Source organism: Chiloscyllium plagiosum, unplaced genomic scaffold (assembly GCF_037043375.1).
Source record: "Chiloscyllium plagiosum isolate Xiang-an unplaced genomic scaffold, Cpla_swu_hap1 HiC_scaffold_18, whole genome shotgun sequence".
Taxonomy (NCBI): domain Eukaryota; kingdom Metazoa; phylum Chordata; class Chondrichthyes; order Orectolobiformes; family Hemiscylliidae; genus Chiloscyllium; species Chiloscyllium plagiosum.
The window spans coordinates 2,604,455-2,617,385 of record NW_028270156.1 but is presented as its reverse complement, the minus strand read 5'-3'; the positions used below and the strand labels follow the sequence as shown (position 1 = coordinate 2,617,385).

The window sequence follows — 12,931 nt, the reverse complement described above, 5'->3', positions numbered from 1 at the left end:
TCTGTCTCACCTAGATTTAATGTTGAGGATCAGTTTCTCACATGGTATTCTTGTGAGCTTGTCACATCATTTGCCCTCCCCAAACATATCCAGTCAATGTACATGTCTGCAGTGAACAGAATAACTTCCTGTCATCTTAATGCCATTAGGATCCCTTGCTCCAAAGTACTTTAGTATTTCCTCCAAAATCCTTTTCACATTACTTCATAACTTTGTCTTATCTAATGTCTAAAATCTATAACCATAATCTTCTGCCCAGCGTGTCCTGATCTGACTGGATTATCATTTGTTCCTTGTCTTTTCAGCTTCATTGCAGATAACCCTTTGTGATGATGCTATGGCTTTAAGAGGTGTGTTTTGCCCTGATTTCTTTGAGAGAGAGAGAGAGAGAGATTGGGGGAACAGGTACTATGTGGTCTATGAGAAGATAAACAATTTGTGAGACCTTAAATTTTTCTTTAAAGTTAGAACAATAGGAGCAGCCTGAGTGGGTGTCGTCAAGCTCTCACAGATCAAGGATTTGTAGTTAGCTTTCAGCAGTTGCTGTTGTGGTCTTGAAGAAGTAAGAGCTATTTTTCCCCCCCTCAATTACAGCCAAAACTTGGGGGGGGGGTGGGGGCTTCTCTTCGTTGGCTGCTGGATTGCATGTGAGACAAAATCTGCCCTTCTGAATTTGCCGTTTTGCCTCTGAATGTGTTCATGGGATGTTACTATATTGAAGCAGTTAATTAGTAATAGTTACTGTATGTATTTTAAGTTTTCTAATAGAGTTAGGTTATTCTAAGTTCTTTTGTTGTATTTTAATTAAAGTGTTTGAATAAATTCTGTTTTGCTTAACGTCAAGTAGTTTGACCAGTAGATTTGCATCTGGAACACGGCACTTTACACTTGCCTTTATAATAAGAATAAGTTAGGGTATTGGTTACCTTCTTAAAATATTTTGAGGGGGTGTATCTGGACTGGTCTATAACACCTTCCATCCAGCATCTGTTTGCCCTTTACAATGTCGTCAGAAACCTGGCCACCTCGGAGTCTGAGTTTCTGCTTTCAAATGCCTCCAATAAACAAACATTCATTTTCCAATTTGTGTGCAGCTCTACACCTAGTCCTCCTCAGTTACTGCTCAGCATTCCAACTTTTGTTTCTTGCCCCCACCACTCTTAAAGCACTGATGTTTTCCAATGGACAGCACCGTGCAAACACAAGGTGAAGTTTCAGGAGTGTGGAACTACGTTAGGACTTCTTCATTACTTTAATAACTGGAACTCTCTGGAAATGGCAATCCCATTTAGTATATGGTTGTTTGAAGAAAAATGGTACTTTTCTGTGTGAAGCTTCACTTAACCAACAGTTCCTGCTTGAAGGAATGAGTTTTCATTTTTCCTAACTGATCATTAGCTTTTTAACAAAAAACAGTTTGCTTATGCTTTCCTATGAATATTTCATGCTGCAACCTTTTAATTGGTCTAACCATCTTGATCTGCATGGACTAACTGCCTCTTTAAAACTCTTCATACTCCAGTTATTTTAAAACTGTAAGACTTCATTTTGACTGAATGGCTGAAGTGAAGATTAATAATGGTGCTTTTTACTGAATGAAATTGCTGTACGGATTTGAAATGAATCCAATCTGTTAATGAGACTTGTATTTTAGGACCGAGTTGTTGGAAGAAGCACGAAGACAAGGTCTCCCGTTTGCACTCTGGGATGGGCCCACAGTCGTTGTGTGGTTGGAGGTGAGATTGCAGATTTTAAATTAAAGGATAATGCAGTTTGAATTATTTGAGAAGAATGCTGTTATCACTGGTCAGTCTTGTAGCAGATAAACGAAGCACAGTCTTCAGGTGCAATGAAATGAGAGGATAGGTGTAATAGGGTCAGGTTGTACAGACAAAAACAATCTCCATTTTGAAGTTATGCACTTGTAAGTTTAATTTTCTGTAACCTGATTACAGGTGTAGTCTCCCTAGGATGGGGACTTTTGAGACTAAGGGTTGCATGTTTAAGGTGAGGGGAGAGAGATTTTAAAAAGACATGGACATTTTTTTACACGGGGTTGTTTGCGTATGAAATGAACTTCCTGAGGAAGAGGTGGATGTGGGCGCAATTACAACATTGAAAAGACATTTGGATAAGTACGTGAACAGGAAAGGTTTGTAGAGATAGGAGCCAGGAGCAAGACAGGTGGGACTAGTTTAAAGATAAAAATCTCACAACACCAGGTTATAGTCCAACAGGATTAATTGGAAGCACTAGTTTTTGGAGCTAGTGAAGGAGCAGCACTCTGAAAGCTAGTGCTTCCTATTAAACCTGTTGGACTATAACCTGGTGTTGTGTGATTTTTAACTTTGTACACCCCAGACCAACGCTGGCATCTCCAAATTGAGACTTGGTTAGTTTGGGATTATGTTCAGTTTGGACTGGTTGGATTGAAGGGTCTGTTTTTGTGCTGATGACTTATGATGATTTATTATTAAATAAAAAACCTAGGGAAGATACTGAGGAGGGGTTTGGATGGATCATTGTCAATATTTAGTTCTGTACACGCTGATGCCAAACTGGTGTACTTAGTGTTACCTGCCATTGACCTTTTTAGTTCCAACTTCTGCTGGGACATTGACCGCCTCAACCTGTCCACCCCCTTCACCCATTCCAACCTCTCACCCTCACAACGTGCAGCCCTCCACTCCCTCTGCTCCAACCCCAACCTCACCATCAAGCTAGCAGACAAGGCCGGGGGGCGGTAGGAATTTGGTGCACTGACCTCTTAAACCACTGAAGCCATGCACCAAGATGAAGACACCTCCTCCTACCACCCCCTTGACCACGACTTCACCTGCCATCACCAAACCACCATCTCCCACCCACAGCTTCCCAACCTCGTAGTTCAGGAACCCCGCACCGCCCGATTCTACCTCCTGCCTAAGATCCACAAGCCTGATGACCCTGGCTGACCCATCGTCTCAGCCTGCTCCTGCCCCACCAAATTTATCTCCACATACCTCTTTCCTGTCCTATTCATGGGTGGCACGGTGGCTCGGTGGTTAACATTGCTGCCTCTCCGCTCCAGTGACCTGAGTTTGATTCCACCTCGGGTGACTGTCTATGTGGTGTTTGCACATTCTCCCTGTGTCTGTGTGGGTTTCCTCTGGGTGATCCGATTTCTTCCCACAATCCAAAGATGTGCAGTTTAGGTGGATTGGCCATGCCAAATTGTCCGTAGTGTTAGGTACATCAGTCAGGGGTAAATGTAGGGGAATGGGTCTGGGTGGGTTACTCTTCGAAAGGTTGCTGTGGACTTGTTGGACCGAAGGACCTGTTTCCATACTATAGGGAATCTAGTCTAACCCAATTCCCCCGCTCCTGTCCAGGAACTCCCCACATACCTCCCTGGACACCACCCATGCCCTCCACGCATTCCCTCCACCCTTGCCCTCCACCTTCTCCAAGACTTTCACTTCCCTGACCCCCAACCCCTCATCTGCACCATGGACATCTCGTCCCAATACACCTCTATCCACCATGACTAGGGCCTCCAAGCCTTCTTTCTTTCTCTCCTGATGTCCTCATTGGTACCCTTCCATTGGCACTCTAATCCTCCCACTTCTTCCAGATGAAAGGGGTAAACATGGGTACCGGCATGGGCCCCAGCTATGCCTATCTCTTTGTCGGCTACGTAGAACAATCCATCTTCCGCAGTTACACCAGTACCACTCCCCACCTCTTCCTCCGCTACATTGATGACTGCATCGACACCACCTTGTGCTCCCGCGAGGAGATTAAACAGTTCATCAACTTCACCAACACATTCCACCCCGACCTTAAATTCACCTGGACCACATCCCTCCCCTCCCTGGATCTCTCTATCTCCATCAATGATGACTCAATACGAACATCTTCTATAAACCCACAGACTCCCACAGCTACCTGGGTTTCACCTCCTCCCACCCTGCCTTCTGTAAAAATGCTGTCCCTTATTCCCAATTCCTCCGTCTCCGCCACATCTGCTCCCAGGGAGGACCAGTTCCACCACAGAACACTCTAGATGGCCGCCTCCTTTAAAGACCACAATTTCCCCTCCCATGTGTTTGATGATGCCTTCCAATGCATCTCATCCACTTCCTGCACCTCTGCCCTCGAACCCCACCCCTCCAACAGCAACAAGGACAGAACCCCCAGTCCTCACCTTTCACCCCACCAACCTCTGGATACATTGCATCATCCTATGCTATTTCTGCCACCTACAAACGGACCCCACCACCAGAGAGATACTTCCCTCCCCAACCCTATCCGCTTTCCATAAAGGCCATTCCCTCCCTACCTCATCAGGTCCATGCCTGCCCAACAACCCACCTTCCCCTGCCACCTCAGGAATTGCAAAACCTGCGCCCACATTTTCCCCCGTCACCTTCCGTCCAAGGCCCCAAAGGGGCCTTCCACATCCATCAAAGTTTCACTTGCACGTCCACACATGTAATTTACTGCATGTGTTGCTTCCGGTGCATAGGGAGACAATGTGCCTACTCACAGAGCGCTTCAGGGAACATCCCCAGGACGGCCATACCAACAAACCCCAGTGACCTGTAGCTGAATACTTCAACTCCCCCTCTCATTCTGCCGAGGGCATGCAGGTCCTGGGCAGTCTCCTTCGTCAGTCCCTTATCCACCCGAAACCTGGAGGAAGAATAACTCATCTTCCACCTTGGGACCCTCCAACCCCATGGCATCAATGTGGATTTCACCAGTTTCCTCCTTTCCCCTCCCCCCACCTTATCCCAGTTGCAATCTTCCAACTCAGCACCGCCCTCATGACCTGTCCATCTTCCTTCTCACATATCCATTCCACCCTCCCCTTTCCTCCCCACCTCCATCGACCTATTGCACTCTCAGCTACCTTCCTCCCCAGCCCCACCCCTCTCCCATTTATCTCTCCACCCTGGAGATTCCCAGCATCGTTCCTGAAATGTCGATTTTCCTGCTCCTTGGATGATGCCTGACCTGCTGTTTTTCCAGCACCACACTGCCGACTCTGAACTCCAGCATCTGCAGCCCTCACTTTTGCCCGATATACTGCAGTGCCACTCCTGGCAAGAGGATAGAAATACAACTTGTAATCTCTAGAATTGATAGGGCAGAAGGTCTAATGTTTCTGACTTGGTTCTTTGAACCAGCTATTTGATAGTCATATTCTGTCATCTTTTATTCTTGTTTCACATTACGTAGCCAGCTCACTTTAGACAGTTACAATTGACTGTTTCCAACAAACTTTGAGAATGCATTTTAGGTCATTATTCCCTAGGGTGGCTGAGAGAAAATAGCATCAAACCAAAGGAAATTTCCATTGTAAATGTCAACACAGAAATTTTATAAATGGATTGGGGGCTGATGAGTTTACAAGAGGAAAAGTCAGACAAGTAGAAACAAGATTTGCCGACCACAAACTGAAATGTGGGAGTTAGTCTTGTTTCCGTTTCTGGGTGAGAAAGGTAGGGGATTGGTGGACATTTTGGTTTTGACAACCCACTATATTTAGTCTCCATTGAAGTCAGTGGATGAAGTAGTTGTAGTCAATGTACAACACACTCCTATGGATGTTCAGCTCAATGACAAAGGTTACAATTGCTTAAAGTTATCAATTTATAAAGGATTTATTTTCCTACCAGAAACCTTTTCCTGATTGTGTTCTGTTTCCAGCTTTGGGTTGGAATGCCGGCATGGTATGTAGCAGCTTGTAGAGCCAACGTAAAAAGTGGTGCTATTATGTCGGCCTTATCAGACACTGAAATACAACGTGAGATTGGAATCAGTAATCCACTCCACAGATTAAAATTACGTCTAGCTATCCAGGAGATGGTATCACTCACTAGTCCTTCAGCACCTGCAACATCTAGAACGGTAAGGACAAATCTCATTTATGTGTGAAAACAATGAGCTTTTAGAGTGGTTTGTTAACAGTTTGTGCCTGTAGCATGTTTTGTGAGAGACGTTATTCATTTTCCTGTTCTAAGTCTGTATGTATGCATGGTGGAAGTGGTTTGATCCATCTGAGCACTTGCTAAGGAATTTCAGAGGACATTTGAGAGTCAGTTACATTGCTATTGGGCCCAGAGTCATACATAGGCTAGACCGGGTGAAGGTGATAGATTTTGTTCCCCATAGTACGATGCTTCATAAACATTTCCTCCATAATGACTCTCCGTCTCAAATTCTGAGAGATCCAAAGTGAAAATTAGAGAGGTGGATATTTAAAACCACTGGCTCACTGTTTTTCAAAAAATTATAACTATTACAGGTTATAATCATTGGGCCTCTCAACAAATGATAAACAAGAAAATCAAAGATTTGAAGGAGCTTTACAGCTGTTGAAACTCTACCCAATCTTAATTCCTTTCATTCCTTTCTCAGAGCTCAAGATCCTAAATTCTTGTTCCATAACCCTATTGTTTCGGACCCCCAGTTGTAGAATTTCAGTGAAGCAGATGGGTTTTAGCATAATGTGGTAGTTTAATGATATTTATTACTGAACCTAACATTTTATTTTGCATTAATCAACTTTAAATAATCTGAGTGGCCATGGTGCAACCTAAAGGGCGGCATGGTGGCACAGTGGTTAGCACTGCTGCCTCACAGTGCCAGAGACCCGGGTTCAATTCCCGCCTCAGGCGACTGACTGTGTGGAGTTTGCACGTTCTCCCCGTGTCTGTGTAGGTTTCCTCCGGGTGCTCCGGTTTCTTCCCACAGTCCAAAGATGTGCAGGTCAGGTGAATTGGCCATGCTAAATTGCCTGTAGAGTTAGGTAAGGGGTAAATGTAGGGGTATGGGTGGGTTGCGCTTCGGCGGGTCGGTGTGGACTTGTTGGGCCGAAGGGCCTGTTTCCACACTGTAATGTAATCTAATCTAATCTTAAACTCCTGTTACTAGAGTATTATTCTGGTCTCTGGATTTCTGATCCTGTAGTATTCCTATCATGTTGCCATTCCTAATAACTCATCAACTGACTCCCCACGGCCTGCCCAGCATCTGCACAGGTCATGAGTCTGAGAGAATACTCCTATTTGCTTGGATGACTGTAGATCCAACAACAATACTAACCAGGACAAAGCAGCTCACTCTATAGGCGCACTCCACTGTCTTAAATGTTCATACCCCGTACCACTCCCTGCATAATGGCAGTAATGAATTCCATTTACAATTCATCTAGGTTTTTTCAACATCATTTTTCAAACCTGTAATTTCTATCGCTGAGAAGGACAAAGGTGGCAGATACATGGGAAAACCATCACTTGCCTATTCTCCTCCAAGCCACTCACCATCCTGACTTGGAAGTGTATTGCGGTTCCTTCACTTTCAAAAACCTGGAACTCCCTCCCCTAAGGGCATTGTGAGTGTACCCACATCCTAAGGACTGCAATTATTAAAGAAGGTGGACACCTCACATTTTATTGCAACATTTAATTTTGGGCAAAGTCAGAAGTCACACAACATCAGTTTATAGTCCAATAGGTTTATTTGAAATCACAAGCTTTTGGAGCACGGCTCCTTCATCAGGTGAAGTGGATGGAACCATACAGGCAGAGAATTTATATGCGGAGAGATAATGGCAAGATAATTCCAAGTGTCAAAAGATAAATACAAATGGTATGAGTGGAGTGTTGACAGGCTGAATGTCTAGTCTGTGCAGGTGATCAAAAGTGTCCGATGGTGTAAGTAAAGTGCCAACAGCTGAATGGTACGTGAAGGGATGACCTATGATCCAATTAATAATTACAAAAAAAAATCAAGATGTCGGATTGCTCGCTGAGCTGGAAGGTTCATTTCCAGATGTTTCGTCACCCTATTAGGTGGGCCTCAGGCAATGCACTGCTGAAAATTCCTACTTTCTATTTATCTGGGTTTCTTTGGGTTGGAGATGTCATTTCCTGTGGTGATGTCATTTCCTGTTCTTTTTCTCGGGGTGGTAGATGGGGTCAAACTCTGTGTTTGTTGATAGAGTTCCGGTTACCATGCTTCTCGGAACTGTCGTGTGTGTCTTTGTTTAGCTTGTCCTCGGATGGATGTGTTGTCCCTTAAGGAAGTACACCACTTCAACTGGAACAACACATCCATCCTAGGACAAGCCAAACAAAGACATGCGCGAGAATTCCTAGAAGCATGGCATTCCAACCAGAACTCTATCAACAAACACATCGAATTAGACTCCATCTACCACCCCCAGGAAGTGACATCTCCACAGGAAATGGCATCACCAACCCAAAGAAACCCAAACAGATAAATAGAAAACAGGACTTACCAGCAGTGCTTCGCCTGAGGCCCACTGAACATGTTACCTAGTAGGGTGACAAAATGTCTGGAAATGAACCTTCCAGCTCAGCGAGCAAACCTACATCCAGATCCTCAATCTGAGATACAAATCTCAAAACTCGCTACAAAAAATTAAAGATAGGTTGGTGCTAGAGACAAACCAAATAGCTGGAATAACATGATACATATAAGAATCTGAAACAGACCATCATTTATAGAAAACTACCCAGTCATCAGAAGAACAGCAACCACAGCACCACACAGCCGTGCCACGGCAGCTTCTGCAAGACATATCAGATCATCGACAAGGATACTACCATCACACATGGGAGACCACCCACCGCGTACACGGCAGATACTCATGAATGACTCTGCCAATGTGGTCTATCTCATATGGTGCAGGCAAGGATGCCCTGAGGCATGGCATATTAGTGAGACCATGCAGACGCTACGACAATGGATGAATGGACATCGTGCAACAATCACCAGACAGGAATGTTCCCTCCAAATCAGGAACTCTTTAGCGGTCATGGACATTCAGCTTCCGATCTTGGGGTAAACGCTCTCCCAAGCGGACTTCGAGATACACAACGCAGAATCGCCGAGCAGAAGCTGATAGCCAAGTTCCATATCCATAAAGACAGCATCAGCCGTGATCTTGGGTTCACATTGTGCTACATATGACCCCACCACACTGTTTTGTGTAAAATCTTCATTACTGTCATGTTTTGACACCATCACTTTGGCAACCTATTATTATCTCTCTATCTCAATTAGTTTGTACAGTTTTGGACTATTTGTTACTTTGTTTAGACCCTCATCACGTGACTCTTATACCTATCGTGTTATTCCAGCCATTTGGTTTGACTCTCGCACCATCCTGTTTTTGAATATTTTAAAATTATTAATTGGATCATAGGTCATCCCTTCACTTGCTATTCAGCTGTTGACACTTATGATCACCTGCAACGGTTTGTTATTCAGCCTGCTGACTCCTCTCTCTCTATTTGTATTTATCTTTTGACACTCCTAATTACCTGGAATTATCCATTATATCTCTGCATATAAATTCTCTGCCTGTGTGCTGTGCTTTCCTTCACTTCACTTGACGAAGGGGCAGCACTCCAAAAGCTTGTGATTTCAAATAAACCTGTTGGATTATAACCTGGTGTCATGTGACTTTTGACTTTGTCCACCCAGTCCAATACCGGCACTTCCACATCATAAATTTGGGCAGTTAAAGTTGGAGAAAAAATGCTAGCCTTGCCAGGAGCTCTCACCCATGAGTGAATAAATAAAGTTCACAAAGCTGATGCCAAGAAATGTTTGAGGTTGAGCGTGCACGCGTACACAAACAGACACACACTAATAGATTGAAAAAGGCACCCTTCAACTACAAACCTAGATTTTAAAAGCCGAATAACTAAGTCTTGTAACTGCTTTGCAATCTTTTAAAGAAGCTGTGGCTTAGAATAACTTCCTTTTAATATGTCTGTTGCTTAATGATCTGCCACCTCTCCTCTTTATTACTGCTTTCCTGTCATTGGATTTTGTTGGGTCTCTGTGGGTCATGTGGTTAGTCCACTGGAAATGTCTGGTTAACACATGAAGAAATGGAAACTCTTGCTGCTGCACCTCAAACGGTTAGTCCCACATTTCACAGCTTCTATCCCTGATCCTTTTTCGTGCTGTCTTGTGTACTTTCCACTCCTGTAAATGCTTTTGATTTCTATTCAGTTGTATTTGCTTGAGGGATTTAGTTCAGTTGAGATTTCAAGTTGGTGGATGCATGCCTAAATATGTTTAAGTGCGTGATGATTGTATCCGTTCTATCTTTGCAGTATCCCACCTAAAGGCCTTTGCTATTGAAAGAGAACAACTCTCAATTTTAATATAAATGCAATGAAACATCCTTTCTATCAAACAAGCAGTAGGAATTGTGGAGTACGCTTGGTGGCCCACTTCCATTCTGACTGCATCAACAATTATGCAATTGGCAAATTACACCGTGCACAGGGCAACTTCCATAATGCAGAGCAATAACTCAACTCTCTTCATGCTATCCTGATTTACAGATTAAACTTTGTAAATATGAAATCAGTCTGGTATCTACATGTCATCTTGTTAAGTAATGTAAATGTACACACAGCATTGCCGCCTTCATGTAAAATAAAATTAATGAGGTTTTCCTACTTTGAAAAGAAATAAATATTCCAAATTGTCCATCATCATGATTATGGGCATGCAAGATAGATATACATCAGTGAAAACTGATGAAAGAGTTGTTGGCCTTTTCATGTCTGCATCATGGGTCTAAATTAACAGCTGCCTTATATAGAAAGGATGTTGCCAAATAACATCTCTCTTAAGCACATTATCTTCATATATCTTCTATCACTCTGATCGCATGTCTGTTTAGTAGAGATGTTATTCTGAAACTTGGGTTTAATATAAATCTGTGTTTGGAATTTTAGATTGCTGGTTTGTGTTGCATCCATTAGTGATACTGGCTGTGAGAGCTTACCCAACCAATGTACCATGTAAATCTTCGCACAAACTTTGTACCATTATTAACGTTGTGACCCATGTTTTCCTCATGCTTTTCTAACTGCTTTAACATCAGGATGATGAAGAGGGCAGCTGGGCCCAGGTGGGCTTTTTAACACTATATAACTCTTTACTTGCTAGTTTATCATTTTGTTTCACATCCTTTTTGATTTATTTCTGTTGAAATATTTCTCATGATGCAATGATTTATACTGACTAAACATTTGCTGAGAATTCAGTTTTACTGAATAAGTAAGAATGATCTGTTTTAAAATTGAGTTATGCTTTTATTAATTTAAATGGGTTAACCTACATGGACTTCAAGGCATTTGACAAGTTTTTACACAATAGACTGGTTAGCAAGGTTAGATCACATGAAATCCAGACAGAGCTGGCAATTTGGATATAAAATTGACTTCAAGGTAGGAGACAGAGGATGGTTGCGGAATGTTGTTATTTGGACTGGAGATCTGTGACCGGCAGGGTGCCATAAGGATTAGTGCTGGTTCCACTGCTTTTTGTCATATAAATGACTTGGATGTGAACGTAGGAGGGTAGTTTGTGAGTTTGCAGATGTCAGCTACCACCACCACCCCCCCAAAAAAAAATTGGTGGTACAGGGGATAGCACAGAAGGTTTTCTCAGAGTGCAGCAGGACTGTAATCCAATGGGCCAAGAAGTGGCAGATGGAGTTTAATTTAGATAAATGTGAGGTGTTTCATTTTGCAAAGGTAAATCACTTACACTTAATGGTAAGGACCTGGGGAGTGTTGCTGAGTAAAGAAACCTGGGGATGCAGGTCCATAGTTCCTTAGAGATGGAATTGCAGTTAGTTAGGGTAGTGAAGAACATGTTTGCCTGCTAGGAGTTGAGATGTCAAATTGTAGCCGTACAGGACACTTTCGAATACTGCATACAGTTCTCATCTCCCAGTTATAGGAAACATGGTGTTAAACTTGAAAGTGTGCAGTAAAGATTTATATGATGTTGCCAGGTTTGGGGTGCTTGAGCTGTAGGGAGAGGCTGAATAGACTGGGGCTGTATTCTCTGGAGTGTCGGATGCTGGGGAGTGACCTCCTAGAGGCTTTTCAAATCATGAGAGGCATGGATAGGATGAACAGCCAAGATCTTTTTTCCCCACGGTAGGGGTGGTCCAAAACTAGAGGGCAAAGGTGTGGGGTGATAGGGGAAAAATTTAAAAGGGATCTAAGAGACAACTTTTTCACCCAGGGTGTTGTGTGTGTGTGTGTGTGTGTGTGTGTGTGTGTGTGTGTGTGTGTGTGTGTGTGTGTGTGTGGAATGAGCTGCCAGAGGAAGTGATGGAGGCTGGTATAATTGCAGCATTTAAAAGGCATCTGGATGGGTAGGAAGAGTTTAGAGGGATATGAGCCAAATGTTGACAAATGGGATTAGATAAAGTTAGGATGTCTGGTCAGCTTAGGTGAGTTGGACCAAAGGGTCCATTTCCTTGCTCAACAACTCAATGACTCTATGATAATTGCTTGATCTTGTTTTATTAAATGATCTTCATTTAATGCTGTCATTAAAGAGTTAACAAAATAGTTTCCCTTTCTAACACTGACCCTTGGGCTTAGTATTTACATAGTTAAAGAATGACTATATGTCCTGACACTTAAATCCTCTGATGAAACTTTGTACTTTTTTGGGATTCAAGACCTTAGCATATGGGGACATGAATCATGAGTGGATCGGCAATGAGTGGCTTCCTAGCTTGGGTTTACCTCAGTATCGCAGTTACTTTATGGAATGTCTGGTTGATGCTCGAATGCTGGACCATTTGACAAAAAAAGATCTTCGGGGGCAACTCAAAATGGTTGATAGTTTTCACAGGTAAATATCTTGCTCACGGTTGATGACTTCATTGAATACTTTGGGCATGTTGGTAATTTTAATCAATGTTTCAGAACCTTGCACCAGGACGCAGTTCAAAATAGCTCACAGAAAAGAATCCATCAAACTTTCTTTTTTTAGACAGAGTTTTAACTCAAAAATGAGATCATGGTTGAGCTAGAATTTTAAAAAGTACCTTTTGTCATGTATTTTTTGTGCTGGAACTCTTCCA

At 43.0% G+C, this 12,931-nt stretch overlaps 1 protein-coding gene across 4 annotated transcripts in view; it reads left to right on the top strand.

The window, feature by feature from the left end:
* The window catches only part of ppfia1 (PTPRF interacting protein alpha 1), a 238,553-nt gene that overhangs the window by 179,108 nt on the left and 46,514 nt on the right, over nt 1-12,931 (top strand). For 2 of the 4 annotated variants that reach the window (XM_087996243.1, XM_043705328.2), the window contains 5 exons: nt 1,655-1,736; nt 5,695-5,895; nt 9,882-9,944; nt 10,925-10,951; nt 12,524-12,699. In XM_087996243.1, the coding sequence (XP_087852369.1) occupies nt 1,655-1,736; nt 5,695-5,895; nt 9,882-9,944; nt 10,925-10,951; nt 12,524-12,699 (549 nt within the window). The remainder of the gene's footprint in view (nt 1-1,654; nt 1,737-5,694; nt 5,896-9,881; nt 9,945-10,924; nt 10,952-12,523; nt 12,700-12,931) is intronic. The other 2 variants (XM_043705335.2, XM_043705334.2) reach the window with 1 other exon arrangement.